Source organism: Schistocerca nitens, chromosome 3 (genome assembly GCF_023898315.1).
Source record: "Schistocerca nitens isolate TAMUIC-IGC-003100 chromosome 3, iqSchNite1.1, whole genome shotgun sequence".
Classification (NCBI taxonomy): Eukaryota; Metazoa; Arthropoda; class Insecta; order Orthoptera; family Acrididae; genus Schistocerca; species Schistocerca nitens.
Genome location: NC_064616.1, coordinates 177,173,476 through 177,195,235, shown reverse-complemented (window position 1 = coordinate 177,195,235; position 21,760 = coordinate 177,173,476). Strand labels below are relative to the sequence as shown.

At 38.3% G+C, this 21,760-nt stretch overlaps 1 protein-coding gene across 1 annotated transcript in view; it reads left to right on the top strand.

The window, feature by feature from the left end:
- The window catches only part of LOC126248118 (paired amphipathic helix protein Sin3a-like), a 306,715-nt gene that overhangs the window by 64,604 nt on the left and 220,351 nt on the right, over positions 1 to 21,760 (top strand). Inside the window, exons 3-4 of the mRNA XM_049948797.1 lie at positions 4,824 to 4,963; positions 16,404 to 16,594. Of these exons, the coding sequence (XP_049804754.1) occupies positions 4,824 to 4,963; positions 16,404 to 16,594 (331 nt within the window). The remainder of the gene's footprint in view (positions 1 to 4,823; positions 4,964 to 16,403; positions 16,595 to 21,760) is intronic.

The following is a 21,760-nucleotide window of genomic DNA, read 5'->3' as shown; positions in this document are numbered from 1 at the left end:
AAAAATTTTTTGTGGTCAACATCATATATTATTTGAATTCATTAAGTGTCTTAATGCAAGGGGAGAATCATTTGGTAACATATGGGAGACAAGATTGATGCCACCATACAGAAGGTAGTCCAAGGAGGGGGGGAGGGGGGGGGGGAACACAGCTTCAGATTCATGACCTGGAATGTTTCCCATAAGTCAAGGCAGTAATTTGTGGACCACACATGACTGTCTATATTTTATTAACTGAAATATTTCATCATGATTTCTCTAGGAGATTCTAAGCCATTGCACAACTGAAGACAAATTTTGATTTATTTCAGCCGATAGATGTTTAGTGTAGCTCTCAGCTCAATGACCTGTTTGTCCAGTCCAGGTATTTACAAGACATTATAAAATGTCACCCCAAGAGCAATATCCTCAACTCCAGAGACAAGGCAATAAAGTTATTTCACTGTTTAATCCACCACTTTCGTGCGAACTTTTTCTTGCTTTTATGAAATCAACAACACCACACCAATGTTCAGGTATCACCGATTTCAATCTGCGTAAGTCCATATGTTTGACTGTATCACAAACTATAGTTCTGGATATATTACAAATTATAAAACTGAAATGTGTATAAGTTTATAAAGATCACAACTTAATGTTAAATGCCTGTACATAAAGCTTTTCAAGTTCAGCTCATCCTATTAGCACCATCTAATGCACTTCTTTTATCAAGTAATAAAAGTTATTGCTTTGGCAGAAAAATAAAAAAGTTGAAAATAAACACACATGATAAAATCCTGCTTATAAAAATATGCTGCAGTTTTTGTTCTTAGAATTAGTTCCATTATGTTGCAAACTATTGTTCCTCTCCCGCATGCGCAGCCTTTAACATATATCCATCTCACTCACACATCCGCTCGAAATAGCGCAGCGGTGGGGGAAGCCAGATTGCTGAGCAGACTTGCTGTGCTCATGGATTGTCAGCATGCTACAGGAGCGCATACATTGGGCAGGCCTGTTCGATACTAATACATTCAATGTGTTTTTAACAGTGTGATTAAGTAAATAATGTACGAAGAGTTTCTAACTGTTACCGAAATCTGTCAAAATGAATAATCACAGTTTTTTGCTTTAATTAGACACATTATATTGTATAACGAATGATGTTGATTGAGAAAGAACAGCTCAGCACAACCTCATTATGCCGTGAATCATCATTATGAGAAGCATATGGTGACAGGCTTTTGGTAATAACAGGACAAGAGATTAAAATAATGGAGGAGATATACGAGGGCTGTTCAAAAAAAAGACCAATCTTTTGAACTAGCGTGTCAACTGGTAGAAGGAGCTTGCTACAGCTACTAAGTGCACCTATTGGCAGGCTTAAAGAACAAACTTGCATTAGCTTCATTTTGCTGTGACCATTAGTTGCCAAGCTACAGCTGCTGAAGTGAGCACATACACAAGCTGTTCTTCAAATTAATGGCAAAGTGATAATAAAACAGCTTAAAGAGCAGTGAGTGTGCCTGCGAAATTTTTCTGCAGATGTAGCAAAACTTTTACACAGACAGGCTCCAGCTGATTGAATTGATGGGACATCCACCCATAAGGACTGCGGATGATGCACAGGCAATGGCCATGGCAATGCTCGATGATGACAGGAACCCAGTTTGGCTGGTGGCCAGAACCACGAACCCAAACAGTCGCACCCGGCCAGAACAGTTGCGGACACGGCGACACATGCAGGAGGTGAAGGAGTGCCCACGGTTGGCACCCATGTAGCAGCTCTGCCAGGCTCTTTTTCCCCCACCTTAGTGAAATGGTACGAACTTCCATTTCTGACAACCCCTTATTTAATCAGTCCTCCACAGACAGAATCTCGCTTTTTATTTCACTCCTGCTACTCTTAACTTTTTTTAATTGTTCATTCCTTTGGTTTTTAATTGCACATCTTGAACTTGCATACTATATTGAACATCATGTACCCTTTGCTGCTATTGACAAGAGAGCGTAAAATTTCTTTAAACGCACTGCCACAGCCCTCGCGGTTCCTGCTGCTTTGTCTGCTGCTGATCTTCTGTTGAAGTGCCAAATCATTATTAAAGCCCTTTTCCCTGCTTCTTGCCACAGCCGACAGTGCCTTCGGGTCATCTGCTGTGATTCAGACATCCCGGATGATACCCCATTTTATAAGGCTAATTGGCCCTGGTCACTAGGGAAATCTTGGCAGAGTTGTAGTTTACTTGCTAGCGCTAGGAGATGATACTATTGCTCAATTCTTTGCCAGTCTTAACATTATTGTATGAGTTGTTTAATATATGCAGTTGGTTGGGCCAAATAAAAATCACAGTTTATAGACAAGCATTGCTTTATTCCATTTCGAGTTCAAGTTCACACTCCAGCTCTGTCCCAAAGGAGAAGACTCTGACAACATGTGTCTGTGCCCCTCAACACTTGCGCTGTTTCCACCACATTTCCAACATGCAAAGTAGTGTCTCCAAAATAACAATAATTTTCACACATTCTGGCATTCTAAGATTATTGTTCAATGCTAAATTTTGCTGTTCGTAATGAAATATAATTGTTCTGTTTTACTCCTGTGGAAAATTCCTCAAGACATGTGGCACATGGATACAGTTATATTTCCACGTAGTGCTTGAGTACCATATCTAACAGTACAGATTTCCATCAAAAACAACTGACATGTGCAAGTAATATCTCAGAGTTATTTTCAGAGTCTCTATAATATCGCCTCCCACTAGCCACTGATGTTATTGTAACAATGTAATGCTGTCATGATTACAAGGCTGCATTACATTATTGCAGTAACAATTGTTACCAATAGGATCTGTTAACTGTAGGTTCTGTGCAAAAAGCTCATAAAATAAAGATATTGAAATATGCATCTGTTGTAAACAGGAAGGAACTGTAAAAAGTTATTTTTTGTTGCTGATCATCACCATTAAACGATTTTATTCCATTGTTATTGACAAAAAAATTACATAAATTTAAAACCTGTGTCGTCTTAGTTTTTGGACAGTGTGTCACTATGTGCACTGTGGTGTACACAGTTTCGGTACCTTCTACAACTGAAAAACAGCCTTAGAGCCAGTGAAAGGTATCTTGAAAATTGACCTTAGAATGTTTCTTGCATTTTTATTCTACAGTGTAGCTTATCAGGAAAACAACATAATTGTTTAGTTATCTCAGTCCGTATATTTTTGGTGGTCCACATTTAACCATAACATTAATGCTATGGTATTGGACCATCTAATTGACGTCATACTAAAAGATGAAAGTCACTACCAAAAATTTCCATTGGCATACATGAATGACTAACATTGCTAATTTTGTTCTTTAATGGTTTACTCTTACCTGCACCCTCAGTATTTCTGCTAATGATTGCTGCCTCTTCCGGTATTAATGATTTGTCACCATTCTCTTCTTGCTGAATATGAATAGTAGTGCTGTTGCACATATTTTTGTTGTTTCACCATTTCTGTTTTTCGCACAGCCTTTGTACTTACCTCTTTCTTTGGCTTCTGATTATGGAATGTTCCTGTTACAGATATTGTCAACCTGATTTCATTACAGTCTCGTAGTTGACAGAGGGATATTCTTCACTGATTTGTATTCGTTCATTTATTCATCCAGGTATCATTTGATAATGATATACGGTTTATCATCATACTAATATGAAAATACATAGCTCAGACATAGCGACACGCAGAATATATGATGTTTTAATGAGGATAAGACAGGTGGTTAGCTGGGGCCTTGCCAAAGGAACCATCCTGGCATTTGCCTGAAATGTTTGGGGAAAACCTAAATCAGGATGGCCAGACACAGCAATCTCCATCTTCCTGAATATGAGCCCAGAGTCTTATGAACTGCATTGCCTCATTTGGGTAGTTGATGATGATGTTGATGATGATGATGATGATGATGATGATGATGTGTCTCAAGAAAAAAGTGAGCTATTGCTGTTGCTCTGTGTGCCTGTTCTTTTCAGCTGAGACAAGTGTCACACTTTTCAAGATACTAGGTTGACATTTGACAGAAGCAGAGTTGGAATCCAGATTTCGATTTAGATTTTATGTTTGTCCCTAAATCATTTAAGTCAAATTCTTGAATGTTGCTTGTGATAGTGACAGTGTTGATTCCTTCCACTGTCCTTGTCTCATCTGACCTAAAGCAGTCTCTCTTATGACCCTTTTTTTTTTTGTTGATGAGCTGTTAAATTCTTATCTCCCTGCCTTTCTGTTGTTCTTCTCATTAGCTCCCTATGGATTGATCAGTAAAAACTTCCACATAAGAAAGGAAAAAATTCAGAGATTACCTCTTTTGTCTCAGAAGATATTTAGAAATGTATCGTAGTTGGACAAAAATGAGAATGAATAATGCAAGAAAACTAGAAGAGATTAGAGCACTACAACTGTCACCACCTACTCATCAGTTATAAATTCTTCTTTATAGTGAGATACAAGACTTGTCTCTGTATCCACCACATTTCTTATTTTGGTATACTCTGTTATGTTGCTGGAAGTTAAGATTTTTTGCGATACATGCTTTGACACATTTGAAATAATCATCATAGTTTAATACATGTATGGCTTATTTGTCTTTAGTTTTCTATCTTTCTGAATAGTGTGTGCTGTCTGCAATAATGTGAACTAGGATGTACTGTGTACAAAAAACAACAAATAGAGATTGGTACTTTAACTCAAATTTTAGTGATGTAAAGTAAAAACTTTCCTAATATACTTTCTATTTTCTGTGAGAAGGTAACTGTATATAACATTAATGGTTTTGGTACATAGTGTCACACAGCATTGTTTTCACAGGAAATGGTGCTGTTTCTTCATATACATCAGGTCCACCAAAGGCTACTGAGCGTAATGAAAATCTGACGGGAAACATTCAGTATTCTTCCACATCATATAGTGCTAACATTCCAGGAAGCTGTGTGTCAACAGCAGTGAAGGTATGAGTTTGAACATGATGATGTACTATGAAATACTGAGAATTAACTGCCGTAGAATTGCTTTTATTAATGTTTGGTCTTCCTCAGGATGATGATATGCCAAATGCTATACTAGATCGAAAGTTTTGGAATCTTCATGTTCTGACAGATTTTTTGTTATGCTTATACAGTGATACATGACTCTGCTGAAAATATGTTTGTGATCTTTATCCAAAAAGCCTGACAATATCTACATCTTTCGTGGCATAAAATTCCAGGTATTAACTTGTAACACACGAGGAGTTTAAATTTATGATTGACATAAGCTTCTGAAAAACATAAATTTTTATGTGAGGTCATAAATGCAAAGTTTCAGAAGTGGAATTAGTTTTTCTAGGTATCTGAAGGAGAAAGGAGTGGGTATGTTGATGAAGGTAATTGACACAAGGAAGACTTGAATCATTTGTAACTCACCCTGATATTTGTGAAATGGTCAAATATGTAAAAGAAAACAGACATATTCTTCAATGGCTGCCAAGGTCTTGGTGAATAGGTCTGGTGGTCATCTGTACTGGACGAGAGGAGAAAGTGAAGAAAGGAAGAATAAATTTCTGTTTGATTTCTGGATGTTTTTCTTCTATACATAGGCTACCACATAGGAAAACTACCATACCATGAGGAAATCATCTGAAAAAGATGAAGTTATATAGGCCTATGACAAATGTTGATGATGAAAATCTTCATGTAGATCAGAGGTCCCCAAACGTTTTTGTTCCATAGATCGCATGCCAATTTTTTTGTGTTTTGTTTTGACTCTCTGCCTTTCATACATTTCATTTTTACGAATTGATCAGCTTCAAATGAGTGTCTGGCAGCTGTTACAGTGATGCTCACTTTGATAGGTTTAACTGGAGAAGTGTAAAGTTTCTTCAGTACCACTATATAGATTAATAATCCACTGTGATATGTGCATAGTCAAAATATCCTCAAACCTAGTTTCACAATCTGTGTAAAGGACATTAAATGTCGGAAGTAGATTGAAACTTCATCATCCTGGCAGTTCGTGATAAATTGGGAAACCGGGAAAATTTATGCCTCCCCATGTTTTCCTTTATTAGTTTCATTCTGGCAAGAAAAGCTGAAATGATGGACTATGTTTTCATCAGATTTACAGTGTCACATTTAATTTCAAGATTAATTAAATTTAGCAAACAAATCCCTTAAATAAGCAGTGTCTGGTTTCTGCTTGATTAAATTTTCTTTTGAACCTAGATCTTTAACATGAAATAACTCTAAAACGGTCTCAAAAATTGAGAAAAACCTTGTCAAACATAGGCATCTGGCAGCCAATGTACTTCAGTATGAAGGAGTAATTGATCACAGTTCTCGTCATTTTCTTAATGGAACTGTGCAAATAACCTGAGTTCAATGTGTTGCTTCAAGTTTTGTTCAATCTGTTAATGAAAAATTGAAGAGATTGGTGAAACCTAGCACTCAGATTTTTTAGCAACTAAATGTTGCTGATGGATGATGCAATGTACTGCAAACATCTCAGGCATATATTATTTTAAATGACATATAAATCCATGGTAGCACTCAAACATGGCAGGTGCTGCATTCGCCGCTGCTGTTGCTGCTGATATTTTGTTTAATATAGGGATCACTTTTCCCTTGAAATAATCTTTCTGAACATAAAATATTGATTCACCTTTAGTGTCTGTTGTCACAGTTCTCGTGAAGAGCAGTTCTCCATGGATTTCTTGGCTCATAACAAAACGAACATATGCTAGTAATAACGCTTCATTACCAGGTAAAGTTGACTCGTCCATTTGTATGGAGAAATGCATCACTTGCAGATAACTACAGAACATGCTTTCAGCATCACAACTCAGTTCATCAATACATCTTTGAACTGTGTTGTTGCTCAAAGGAATTCTTTTGGATACATTATAAGCACATTTGTGTTGAACAGGTTTTTAAAACCTCTTAAATGGCTGGCAAAATTAATTGTATGTGGTTTTCCGGATTTTTGTTATAAGTAACAGGAGATTTGAAGATGCCCGCAAACCATCATAATCTCTTTGTGACTTTGAAGCAAATATGCTTTTCAAGTTTTTCCTTAAGCATTTGAAAGTAGTTTGAATCTCTGCCTGTTTTATGAGGGTGACACCTTCTCGAATGATCCTCCAGCTTGGATGGTTTCGTAGCGTCATTGCTTAACACTTTGTTACATAAAAGGCACATACATAATTGTTTGTTGGACAATGGTGGAATAATGAATCACATCTTCAAATAATCGACAATGTACTTCCTACATTTCATTTTAGGTTTGGCCATATTTAGTATCACTTTTCTGTAGACAAAAATTAAGCTATTTAGGCAAATATGATAAGACATATGAATCAGAATTAACCCTATCAACCTCAGTTCATGGTCAGCAAATCTCTATGCAATCAAAGAAACTAAAAAACAAAACTTGAGATGAATGAGGGGTCCCTAGTTCTGTATTAGCAGAGGTCAGTTGACTTCATGTTTTGTGTCTGGCCACAGCCAACTTCAGCAGTGTAACATAGAACTGTGCATATGCAGCCATTGCAGAGTGATTGTTATGCTGTGTTGCAAATTAATACATCTCTTGAAGGGTGACGATTAATGAGGCAGTTCCTCATCCATCACGGGTGGTGCCACATATTCTTTCCATTCCTCAGAGAGGGGCAAGGGGAACTACAAAAAGAATTAATAATGTTGTGAACAGGAGAGAGAAAATAGTTGCTCCATCCCCTCATTTCGGCTGCAACCTACCTAAATGGGTCTCACTCTCGAGGAGCCCCATTTACATCTAACGCACCCTGCCCCGCCCCTGCCCTTTTTTCCACTGTCATGGACTCCTTCCAGGTTGAAATTGACCCCTGGGGTTTAATATAGACCACGTTGGGGATTGCTGATCTAGATCTAACTGTATACTATGTAGACCACTGTCAAGTGCATAGCAGAGGATATTTCCCATTGTACCACTCATTAATGCTTCTTCCCATCCCATTTGCATGCTAATGTGGAAAGAATGATTGCTTAAATGCTTCTGTGCACACTGTAATAAATCTAATCTTGAATTTGTGGTCCATATGGGAATGATATATAGGGGTTTATGGTATATTCATAGAGTCCTCACTTAATGCTGCTTACTGTTGGTTCTTGAAACTTTGTAAGTAGGCTTTCAGTGGAATAGTTGACATCTTACCATCAAACGTCTGCCAGTTAAGGTTTTTCAGCATCTCCATAATGCTCTCCCATGGGTCAAAGGAACCTGTGACTATTTGTGCTGCACTTCCTCGTAAAATAGTCCTATTTCGTATGAATCCCACACACTTCAGCAGTATTCTATAATGAGTCACATGGGTGTTTTTTAAGCAATCTCCTTTGTAGACTGACAGCATTTTCCCAGTATCCTACAAATGAATCAAAGCCTGCTACCTGCTTTACCTACAACTAAGCCTGTGTGATCATTCAATTTCATATCTCCACAGATTGTTGCACACAGATATTTGTACGAGGTGACCAATTCCGGTTGTAAGTTGTTATTATTGTAGTCATAGACTACTATGGTTTTCCTTTTTCTGAAATGCAAAATTTTACAATTCTGAGCACCACTTTGCAATCTTATCAAGATGTGACTGAATATTTGTGTAGCTTTTATTGGACAGTACTTCGTTGTACATAACAGCATCATTTGTGTAAAGGTTAAGGTTTCTATAAATATTGTCTACCACACCATTAATATACAACATTAAAAGCAAGGCTTGCAGGACATGTCTCTGGATCCTGCATGCAGTTGTTTATTTGGCAGTTTATGACTCTACATTCAAGATAACATGCTGCCTCCTTGCTACCAAGAAATCTTCAATCTAGTCACAAATATAATTTGATACTTTTGGTAATAAGTGTTGCTGTGGTATGGAATCAAATTCTTTTTGGAAGGCAGTAAACACACCATCCATCTGACTACATTGTGCTATGGCATTCAGGATGTCTTGTGAGAGAAGTGGGAATTGTGTTTCGCATGATGGTGTTTACCAAGTCTATGCTGAATGGCATTGAGGAGATCAGACTGCTCGAAATACTTCATTATGTCTGAGCTCAGAATATGTTCTAAGATTCTGTAACATATGGATGTCAAAGATATTGGATGTTAGTTTTGTGCATCACTTCTGCTACTCTTTCTGTATATGTGTACAATATTTACTTCCTTCGAACTACTGGGCACAGTTTTTTTGTTTAATGTGTATTATGATTACAAGAGATGCTATGTAACTCAACCACATATTCTGTGTAGAACCTGATAGAAATTCCACCACTCTGAAGTTTTTTTTCAGCTGACTAAAAGAAAATCAAATACTGAAATGTTTTATTTCTTTTTCTTTTAATTCCACATAAAGAGAAATTGTCTTGAAAGCACATACCTTCAGGAGACCAAAACACAATACAAATGGTAGAAATTCATATCATTCCTGATCACATGTCCATTCTTCAATCCTTCAGGAAAAAAAAACAGGGAAAGAAGTTACTGAAAGCAGCAAAATTGTGTTTTTTGTTTTGGTTTTGGAAGGGGGGGGGTGTTGAGGAAGTTATATAGAACTGAAGTTAAGACTTGCCAACAAGATCTGGAGGAAGAAAGGCAGGGGTGGTCATAATGGCATCAGTCTCTACCTAACACTGATGTACTACAGCCTTGCTGAGAACATTATCTCATCTCAAATATGTTGAGGTTTCTAGAGGAGACAGAAGATATTGTGTCTATAAGATATGTAAAATCATAAAATACAAGAAACTTTATCTTGTGATGTGCATTTGGTACAAAGACACGGAGACTGTGCAGTGCCTGCAAATAATTGCGCAATGATCATAGCATCCTGAATATGTGAATTTCATCTGAGGCAACAGTTTACCATATAAGTGTTAAGTCAGTGTAGGTACATAAACAAGACAGAACATTTCTGAGCTGTCACACTGTTGTCAGAATCTCAGTCTTACCGAAGTGTTGGTCACATCCAAAGGCCAGACCTCCAGCTCCACACCCAACTTCAATCTGCTGGGCGCATCAGAAACATAGTCTCCTTCTCCCCATCCCTATAATGTAAACATTTTTTAAACCATCAGCACCTCCACTCAGCCAACTGAAATCCAAATTTAAACCTTGCATCTCTCAGTTCATGCCTCTGTTCAACCATGACCCTCCTAACCAACTACCGGAATTCCTACCTCCAACTAAGCCTCTTTTTTGTATGTCCTTTCCAAATAACATGAACATTGTGATGGAGGAAAGAACAGTCACCCACAGTCATTAGACAGATTCCAATTTAATCACCACCCCAGCAGACCAAGGCTGTACCACTGTTGTTCTGTACTGCAACAATTAGCTGACAGAACATATCTGACAACTAACTATAAGCCCTGTCTCAGTAGTCCAGCATAACCATTAATCTGTACTCAGATCCTTAGATCCATCTTGCAAGCTCTTCCCAAAATCTGAGTCTCTCCTCACGCCAGCTACCCTCTGCAAAGTCCCCTTCTATATGCTTCCCAAAATCCATAAACCTGATTGTCCTCGGTGCCCAGTTGTAGGAAATTGCTGTGCTCCTGAGGAAAGAACCTCAGCTCTTGTTTATCGACACCTCCAACCAATTGCATGCAGCCTAACTTGCCCTATCAAACACACATACCACTTCCTTCTCCATTTTTCACCTTTCACCACCCCATTACCACCTGGCTCTCCACTCATCACTGATGATGCCAGTTCCCTATACACTCATATCCCCCATGCAAACGGCCTAGCCACTATTGAACAATTCCTCTTCCAACATCCTGCCAACTCTAAACCGACCATATTATTCCTTACACACCTGACAAACCGCATTCTTACACATAACCACTTTTACTTTAAGGGGAAGACATACAAACAAATCTGTGGCACAGACGCAGGCACCCATGTGGCATTACCCTATACCAACCTGTTTATGGGCTATCTATAGAAAACTTTCCTAGGCACCCAAAGTCACAAACCCCTTGTGCAGTCCATGTTCATTGATGATATCGTCATGATGTGGGCCCAGGGCTGAGACACTCTCTATAGTCATTCCTCCACTCCTTCTCCCATCTACCTCACCTGGCTCGCATCAATGCAGCATTCCACCTTCCTAGATGGTGACCTCCACCATTCTGATGGCTCCATAAAAACTCTGTCCATATCAAAACCTTCATTTCTATAGTTGCCATCCCTTCCACACTAAAAAGTCTCTCATGTATAGTCTACCCTTTGTGGACGGCACATCAGCAGTGATGAGCAATCCTGCACAGAAAAGTGTGTGGGGGGGGGGGTTACTCAAAAATGTGCTTTCTGTTCCTTATTGTTCATGGTTTCTTGTTGTTATTGACATTTGTGGCCAGCAGCTAACTTCAGGTTTTCATTTTAGAGATTTTGCGCATTTTTCAGTGCGTAAATTTTCATAATTGCAGTAATTAAACAAAAGCATTATTTTTTGCCCATAGACTTTCTTGCATACAGGCTGTTACTTTTAAAGCATTCTTTGACCAGACAAGCAGTGAATTTCCTAATCAAGGTGTGTGGCAATGAAAGGTTTTAGTATGATCTTAATGACCTGCAGTCATTTATTTATCAGTAAATATGCACACAACTAAATGTGTGTGGTTTTTAGTTTTTATACATAGTGCCTTAATCGACAGAAATTCCCATTTAATTTGGGTGCATATTTTGCTTCATTTCAGCAAGTCAGGAAGCAGAAGCAGGCATAATTGGTGAAAAAGAGTCCAATCACAAAAATGTATAAAAAAGTGATTTGATTTTTACTTTCAACTAAGCGAAATTGCTTCCCACGTTACTTTCTCACTTGAGCGAATTCCTTCCTGTATTGGTGACAGCAATCTGTTGAAACAAAACAGGTCCATTCTGGTGAAGTTCTGAAAATCCTGCCTTAGTTCCTTTATTAACAGGGAATATATGTCCCAGCTTCCGCCCCTACTTCCCAGCCAGGATAGAACATGTCGGCATCCGGCTTTTCATCTTTGTCATCGTCATCATAGTTGTTCTGCACTAAAACTTGGAGTTACAGACACTGCCAGGGTAATAGCTCCAACCGTTTGCAAAATGCTGTGTAAGTGTAACTTTAGATAAATATGTGGTCGTGCAAACAAGTGTAATAAAATAAAACAGACAATTGAGTTCTTAACTCAGAACTGTAATTTTGTGATAGCTACAAAAGAGAACAACATTTACATAGTAAATAGGAACCTCATGATTGTGCAAGTAGACATTCCCCTTTGAGTTCATGCATTATTCCCTTCTAGTGTGCGTGTGTGGATTTGTGCCATGAGTATCCTATATGTATCGTGTAGTCGGGAAATGTGAACCAGTGTACAGTTGCAAACAAGTACACTTGGGCACTGCTGCAGGGTTGTACACAGTAGGTGCCTTGTGTAATATGGGCTTCAGGTATTCAAAAACAGGCATTATCCTCCCCCTTTTCCATCCTGGTCTGCAAATGAATTTCCTGTACTATACCCATACATCCTCTAACCTCTAATACTCCGACTGCTCCATTGAGCCAAGTGATGGGGAGAGGGGGGGGGGGGGAGATGCACACCCTCATCATCCAGTATCATGTATAAACTGCAGAGGTTCCAGATGGCTTCCTGGAAACAACTTTTTGTGCAATACAGTACCACTCATGTGTAGTGTTGTGCAAGATATTACATACCTGAATGTCTTTACTCAAAAAAAAAGTCTTTGCAGGTTACACAAGGCTGCTAAAATGCTTGGTTACTGAGTTGATCTGTTAAAAGTGTCTGCATTAGTGAGTGGTGTTGAAAAGCAGTGCTATCATGGCCCAGTTTCCCTTCCTGCACTTCCAGATGCCCAGTAATGTTGCTGTCACACCTTAAGAACGGAAGTCAACAAGTGGAGTTTCTTTAGTGTTGCAGGAAACTAGTGCCTATTTCCTTCATGTCAGTACTGTGAAAGTCTCTGATAGTATCACATTTTTGTGTTCTTTTGATGCAAAGAAACCTACCCATTCAAACTGAATCTTTCACTAACCAACCACCATTGTTGTCTAAAGGCAACAAAACTACTCAAAATATCTGCTTTTCAAGTGATGCTGTTTGCAGAGTGTTGCCCTCTTGTGGCACCACCAGGCATTAACAACGGCAACAACACAGAGCTTCTCTAAATCATTTTGAATGATCCAAGTATAACGCACAAGACAGAATTACATTGAAGATTTGGAAAAGACTGCACAGATTTCAAAACAAAAAATCAGTATAACTCCATACAAAAGACCTGACTTACATAAGCTGAAAACAAATGATAGGCCTTTGTGACTGGATGAATATTTGATAGCAAATCTATTAGCGTAACAAAGTAACCCAAGATAACGTATTGTCACTGGAACATTTAACATTGTCCTAACAGATTTCAGAGATAAGATTTTTACAATGTCTGGCACATGCTAAGGAATTGAATGTTTACCAGTTCGGTAAGAAGAGCTGCACGGGTATTTTGGAATGAAGTTAGTAGCATGTGCAGCCATCATTTCTGCTCTGCAGATTACTCTACTTTGATTATTTCTGTGTCAAAACTGAAGTTATACTTCTAAAGTTGTTTATCTAATGTGGTTGAGATAAAAGCACCCATGAACTCAGACTTTAGGCTATTCCATAGACAAACATGTAAAGATCACTGTTGTCTTTACTCTGTAATCCACATTGAAGGAGGAGTGTCACCTTTGGTTGTGCTCATTCCATTGTTTTTAAGGCATTACTTTGCTGCCAAACATTACCGTATTTTAACGGACTATGAGGCGCACCTTAATTTTTAAGCAATCTTTTTAAAAAATGTTTTTATCATTAGATTACATAGCCAGATTTAAAAAAAAAATATATTAGTTTATAATACCAAACTGACCTTTAAAATCACAGAAATTTGTCATCTGAACATTCTTCTTCTTCTTCTTCTTCTTCTTCTTCTTTCCTCCTCCTCCTCCTCATTGTTGTCCTCTTCATATACAAGACAGCCTTCACTGCCATTGAGAGTGTTATTTATGCCGCACTTATTGAAATATATTATTGTTAAATCTTTACTCACTCTAGACCACAACTACTTTATCTATTGACACATTTACTTTATTGTGGGTTGTTTTAAAACTTCCTTCAGTGTGAATTCACGTTGGGTTTCATCCGTTGTCCATTTGTTCCATTCCTCTGTCATATACGCTTTAAATGGTTTATTTATTGAGACACCGAGACATTGCAATTGTGAAGTAAGTCCTCCTGGAATAACAGAAAGCTCTGTATTTATCTGTCTCAGCTTCTACTTCAAGAATTTTTCAAATATTTACTAAACTGATTTACCACAAAAAGGTAACTCTTCTTCAATAAAGCCCCTTTCCTTCACTCCCACACACTGTTAATTCATTATTTCATACCAGCCTTGTCCATCCAACCCTTGCTGCGTGCATGAACAAAACCATCTGTTAGTATTTCAGAAGGTTTTGCACTTGAAAATGATCATTGGATTAAGTTTAGTATCGTCAGCACAATATGAAAGGACAACACTATAGTGCATTCTTTTATGTCATATGTTTTTATAGTTACAGTTTTAGCACCTTTCATGCCAACAGTTCTGTTGCTCAGCACATCAAATGTCAGAGAAGTTTCATCCATATTCATTATTTTCCTTAGTTCCACACTTTCAGTATTGGATAATAAAGCAATGGAAAGATGATATTTTCTCTTGATACTCGTGTGCCAGTTTGTGAGATATTTTGGGTTTGGTTTTGGTTTGTGTGCTAAATACACTTCATAAACCTGTAGCACCAGCCGACTCCACCTTTAAAATCTGTTCAACTGTAGAGCTAGCTTACAAACGTATATTTGAATAACTTTTGTATTGATTCCAAAGCCATTTTGATGGTGTCCTTGAATCAATTTCTGTTTCCATGTTCTTCTGCATATGCTATTACTTTCAGTTTACAGCTCACATCATATGAATATCTTTTATTTTTTTTCCATTACGAAACTAGCTATTAACAGAAATATTTTTATGTTACTGGTAACACACATCACTATGGATTCAAGTTCACTGGCTCTGTAGACTGCAATGATGCATCATAGGCTAGACAGTGTTCTGGGTTTGTGGTGAAGGAGTGGGAAGGAGAGTGTTATCAAGCTTGTGAATCCCCACAATTTATGTTAGTCTCATCGGTGCACTGCTGCTGCCAGTTGAATACAGTGTTGCCAGATAGAGATAGGTCTCCCACAGCATCGAATATATGACTGTGTTTAAGACTGGTGGGAATTTTCAATGAAGCACTGGACATTTTTATATTAATTTTGAGTGTAAGACACACCTTAATTTTGGAGGTAATTTTTCAAAGAAAAAAGTGTCTTATAGTCCATAAAATATGGTATAAAATATGACCATCAGTAATCTCTGTTGCCAAACACATGGAGCCATCCCATTGAGTCTTTGGAGACATTATTGTAATGGTAATATTTTAGGTCGTCATACTGATCTCAGTATGTTCCCCTGTCATCATCATTCTCTCAAATTATTGATGCCAATTTTTAAAAATACATTAGTACTCTGTGCGCTGTCCTCCCATCAAATATCTTAATGAATAATTTTCTATTAGACCAGGAGACAGAGAGATTTTCCAATGATGAAGACTTTCACACATCAGTTCTTGAATATTTCTTGCATTGAGAAAGTGAATGACTGCTAGAATGTTCTGACCATTGTTAACAGAGAGTTAATGACTGTGTTGAAAAGTAGTGTCATGTAACTCTTTCAGTTTGAAGTGTAGTGCAGCATTCAATAAAAGTTACTTGACCTGCCATGATAATGTGTAACTTATGTTTTGAATTCCCCATGCAGTTATATCAGTGACCAAGTTTTCATAAATCTGTTAATTGTAACTCCTAATATATTGCCTCTAAAATATTTCATCATCATTGAAATACAACAACAAAACAATAAATATTGTTTTTAATTGATACTTCATTAATAATGTTCAAAATAATTTCTGCTTGTCTTTAAATCATTTGTATTGTTTTCAAAACAGTTCTTTGATACCTGTGTTGTTATAGCATTTTGCCAAGTCAGCAGCAAACTAAGAATGCTATGGAGGTGATTTTTTTTACCTGCATTTTCATCCTTCTTTTTGGATCAGTGATACTACTATAATTTGTATGTGGTTTATATCAGTTTATTGTAATACAAGTTGTTGTGCAGAACATTAAATATGTTACTTATGTTAGTGCAGAAGTTGCAGCTTATTATAATCATCATATTTCTCTGTGCTTGTAATATAATTTTTTATGTGAAACTAGTTGAGTAGAGTGTGAATTCACGCTTTGTGATTCGTTTCTACAACAAAGATTTTGAATTTAGGTACATGGCTGCCTTAGCACATCTGCATCATCTGTTGTGTCAAGCACAGTGACCTCTACAGCACATCAGTTTCAGCGACTAAAAGTTGAAGATGCATTATCGTACTTAGATCAAGTCAAATTCAAGTTTGGTAATCAGCCACAAGTTTACAATGACTTTCTTGACATTATGAAGGAATTCAAATCACAGAGGTAAAGTTTCTATTTTGAACATTCCTTTTTATTAGTTACATATCAACTATGAATACATGTAATACTAATAACTTTATTTCTTATTTGTTTACGTGGGGTTTGGTTTAGATTACTGTACCAGAAATATCAATAAATTACTGATGTGTTTCTGTAAATAGTACAGCAAAAAGTGATAATGTTTGTTGATTATTTGATGAAAAATTTTATTTGATATTTTCTATGAGGAGGCTAATAGACAATTTCTTGGTCTACATGTGTGTTTTATACAACTACTAGTGAACCCAGCAGTACTCCACAATTGCTAATTATGTATGGGAATTGTATATACATCCTAATCTCCTTCATCCCCCCCCCCCTCTCTTGGCCCACTTCTTCCTCCTCCCCTCCCCTCCCCTCCCCCCCATCTTTGCCCACCTCCTCCCCCTTCCCCTCCTCCCCCTCTCTCTTTGCCTACCTCCCCCTCCCCCTCTCCCTCCCCTGTCACACCGCTCTTTGCCCTCCTCCTCTTCCTGCTCCCTCCCTCCACCCTTATCTCGCTGTCAATCTCCTTCCTCCCTCTCAACTTCTCTCCGTCTCCTCCTCACCCCTCTCTCTTGAAATTTCCTCCCCCACTCCATTCAGATCTTCTTCCCATCTCTCTCTGACCTTGAGCCTTTTTATTGTTATTGTAAACAAAACCTTTATTTGAAAATGAAGTAACTTAAAATGAATGGGTAAATCGGTTGGGAATACCTCTCCAGCTGCTGGATCTTTGAGGACAGTAGCTTCAATGATAGTAATTCTCATAGTTTTAACGTGTGAAGGGACGGGATTGCAAAATTCGAATGATTCAGATTCCATAGTAGTATTGTAATGATTAAGTTGATAAGCTGTAAATACAACACAGCCGATGTATGTCCGAATGTTTATTATGTTTTGCATCACGCGGTTCCCAGAACTCCTGAACATAGATGTTGACTGTGGATATTGTACCACAGACACAGTCCCTTTGACTGTTCAAAGATTTCACTAAACCTGCACAAAGATGTAAACAATCACCCACGACCAGTGCCTATTAGATGGAGGGGATCCGACAGCCGATCAGTTCGTCATTCCACCAGGAAGGAGGTAGATGGCTCGTGTTGTCTGTAGTTCAACCATGCCTAGACGGTCAGTACTGCGGTTTGATTGCATCCACATTGTTACTTTGTGCCAGGAAGGGCTCTCAACAAGGGAAGTGCCCAGGCATCTCGGAGTGAACCAAAGTGATGTTGTTTGGACGTGGAGGAGGTACAGAGAGACAGGGACTGTCAATGACCTGCCTCGCTCAGACCACCCAAGGGCTACTACTACAGCGGGTGACTGCTACCTTTGGATTATGGCTCGAAGGAATCCTGACAACAAAGCCACCATGTTGAATAATGCTTATTGTGCAGCCACAGGCCCTCATGTTACGACTCAAACTGTGCAGAATAGGCTGCATGATGCACAACTTCACTCCCAATGTCCATGGCGAGGCCCGTCTTTGCAACCATGACACCATGCAACTCGGTACAGATGGGCCCAACAACATGCCAAATGAACTGCTCAGAATTGGCATTATGTTCTCTTCACCGATGAGTGTCGCATATGCCTTCAACCAGACAATTGTCGGAGACGTATTTGGAGGCAACCCGGTCAGACTGAATGCCTTAGACATACTGTCGAGCAAGTGCAGCAAGGTGGAGGTACCCTGCTGTTTTGGGGTGGCATTATGTGGGGCCGACGTATGCTGCTGGTGGTCATGGAAGGTGCCGTAATGGCTGCACGATACGTGAATGCCATCCTCTGACTGATAGTGCAGCCACATCAGCAGCATATTGGTGAAGCATTCATCTCCATGGACGACAATTTGCGCCCCCAACGTGCACTTCCTTCAGGATAATGACATGTGCTTGGCTAGAGTGACCAGCATGTTCTCCAGACATGAACCCTATTGAACATGCCTGGGGTAGATTTAAAAGGCTGTTTATGGACGACATGACCCACCAACCACTCTGAGGGATCTACGCAAAATCGCCGTTGAGGAGTGGGACAATCTGGACCAACAGTGCCTTGATGAACTTGTGGATAGTATACCACGACAAATACAGGTATGCATCAATGGAAGAGGACGTGCTACTGTATTTGGGTATTAGAGGTACGGGTGTGTACAGCGATCTGGACCACCACCTCTGAAGGTCTCGCTGTATGGTGGTACAACATGCAATGTGTGGTTTTCATGAGCAATAGAAAGGGCAGAAATGGTGTTTATGTTGATCTCTATTCCAATTTTCTGTACAGGTTCTAGAACTCTCGGAAGTGAGGTGATGCAAAGCTTTTTTTGATGTGTGTATTAAAAGAATATATAGCCTAATTGTGTCCAAACATATATTAGAGTATTGTTAACCCCCCCCCCCCCCTCTCTCTCTCTCTCTCTCTCTCTCTCTCTCTCTCTCTCTCTCTCTCTCTCTCTCTCTGTGTGTGTGTGTGTGTGTGTGTGTGTGTGTGTGTGTGTGTGTGTGTGCAGTAAAACTGCTGCATCAGGCATGATGTTATAATTTATTATTTCTTTAGTACTAACAATATGCGTGACACATTTTGCAGACAGTATTCACATACACCACTAAATGTACCTGTGCAATTATATCATCGTACAACACACAGTTAGGTGTCTGGGCATGTATTTATTCCAATCTTCTGTTAGTCCATCTCCTCTGTCCCCCTCCCTCTGACTATTTACTCCTCTTCCCCCCCTCCCCCCCCTGTCCATCTCATTCTCTCCCCCCACTCTGTCTATTCCCCCTCCCCTCACTCTGTTCACCTCTCCCTTCCCACTCTCTGTCTGTCCTTACCCCCTACAGTATTTCCTTCTAAATCATAACTAATATGTGAAACTAATTCGCATTCCAAGGATTTAGGATGAACTTTTTGCTTATAGCTTCTCCAGTACACACATATGTCGAATATATTTAACATATTTCACACATACTTGTACACATGTTTCACCTGTATCTATAACAAATCTCGCCCTGCAGTTTCACTTTCACACAGCTTAGTGTTTATGATGTCGTATCTCCTGAAGTATGTGTCATACGATGATATAATTTGGCAGGTGCACCAGTGGTATATGTGGCTAGTGCCTGCAAAATGTGTTATGAATAGAATTAGTAGTAAAGTAGTATTAAATTACAATGTCATGCATAATGCAGCAGTTTTATACACATTTCAGTGTTCATGACATCATATCTCCTGAACTATGTGTCGTGCAATGATATATTTTTTCCAAGTACATTCAGCAGCATATGTGAATACTGTCTACAAAATGTGTTGTTAATAGAATTAGTAGTAAAGAAATAATAAATGAAAACATCTTGTATAATGTGGCAGTTTTTCTGAACTGTGTCTCATACAATGATATAATTTTGCTGGTAAATTCAGTGGTGAATACTGTCTGCAAAATTTGGCGCAAATACAGTTATTAGTACATAAGTAATACATTAAAATGTCATGCTTCATGCTGCAGTTTTACTGCATGAACAGCAAAAATGTAGTAAGTAGAAAAACTTTTTTGTATTCCTCATTTTGTACGGTTTGGCAGTAAGAAATAATTTCATAAATGTTTGAAATTATGTGTAAAGTTTGTTGTAAATCACTACGTGTTCCTATTCTCAAATACTGGATGAACAAATTATGGGTATTCGCAGGGCACGGGCTGCACTGCTTCCTTCCTCCCCTCCCCCCCCCCCCCAAAAAAAAAATCACTCTACCCTCCACCCCTTTCATAGATAGATGGTTCTTACCCCAACAGTGATTCATTCCAGACAGCAAGTGATATGTGCACGAAGTTTGGTTCAAATCATTCCTGTGGTTTTCGAAGAGAAATGAAACATAAATGCATATATACAGTGAAACCCCTCTTTTACACTTTTCAAGGGACTTCAAAAAAATGGTGTAAAGCACAGGAAAATGAAAAATGTAGGAAGTAACATTTCAAGCTGTAAAAGCTACATGTAGGATACCCCCTTGCACTTTATGTATGATATATGTACATAATAGGCACCAAAAGACTTGTCAGGGACTTGTTTATTATTTACTAAGGTTTATTATGTAATAAAAACTGCTGATGTAACTGGGACTGATAACTGTCTGGAAAGTAGGAACATTTTACTGAAGTTCACATGTCATAATTGATGTTTCTGAAAGCCTGCAGCTGTCATTCATTATTTAAATAATGAAATACTGCACTATTTATGTATTTTTTCATGCTTAGCACAAGGTGTTTCAAGATTTGTTTCTTGTTATCATGTGCAAATATGTAAATAAGTATTTTGTATGGTGTTTAATATGTGTTATTCTGTGTCTCTTGCACTGTAGTCGTCTGTTTGAGGTTATCAGGTACTGTGCCTCATCACTTATGTAGAAAATCACACACACAAACTACCACTCACATTGATTGATTGTGTAACATAACAAAAAATTCATACTTAAATACTGCACTTGACAATGAGAATATATTCTCGAAACACGTTTTGCTCATCGTGAATAAAATACATAACCGGTGCTGTGTTTAAACTAAAAACATTTGAGCAACATAAATGGAATGACAGTCTCAACTAGTGCTCCTAAGTGACCATACGCCGAAACACGCTAAATGTCGTTCGACAAAGGTGTCACAATGATCACAACAATTACGAAACACCATTTGCACAGTAGAGACAGTTTGGAAATGGTTGTGATTGGTCACGATATCTTCATTCAAACAAACCTAGTTACTCACATCAGCCACTATGCCAAATAGAGCTTTGCAGCGGCATGAAATATGGCACGAATTTTTCCAACTTATAGACATTTACCAGTTCATTTTTTCTCCACAAACTTTTTTTTAATGGGTAAATTGTGTGAAAATTATAAATATGGTGATGTAAAATCAGGCACAGATTAACATTGTGGGCATAGGAAATTTGACAAGACCAATAAAAAAATGTCATAAATGGCGAGAAAATGTTAATTCCGGGAACGTAAAAGTGGGGTTATACTATATGTGTAAATTCATTTTTATAACATGTATGCATTTATATTATATGATATTCAATGTCTGATATGTAAAAACACTAGCCGAGTGCCCAGTGTTACCTAGGTAGATTTGTTCCAAACTCCATTTACTTC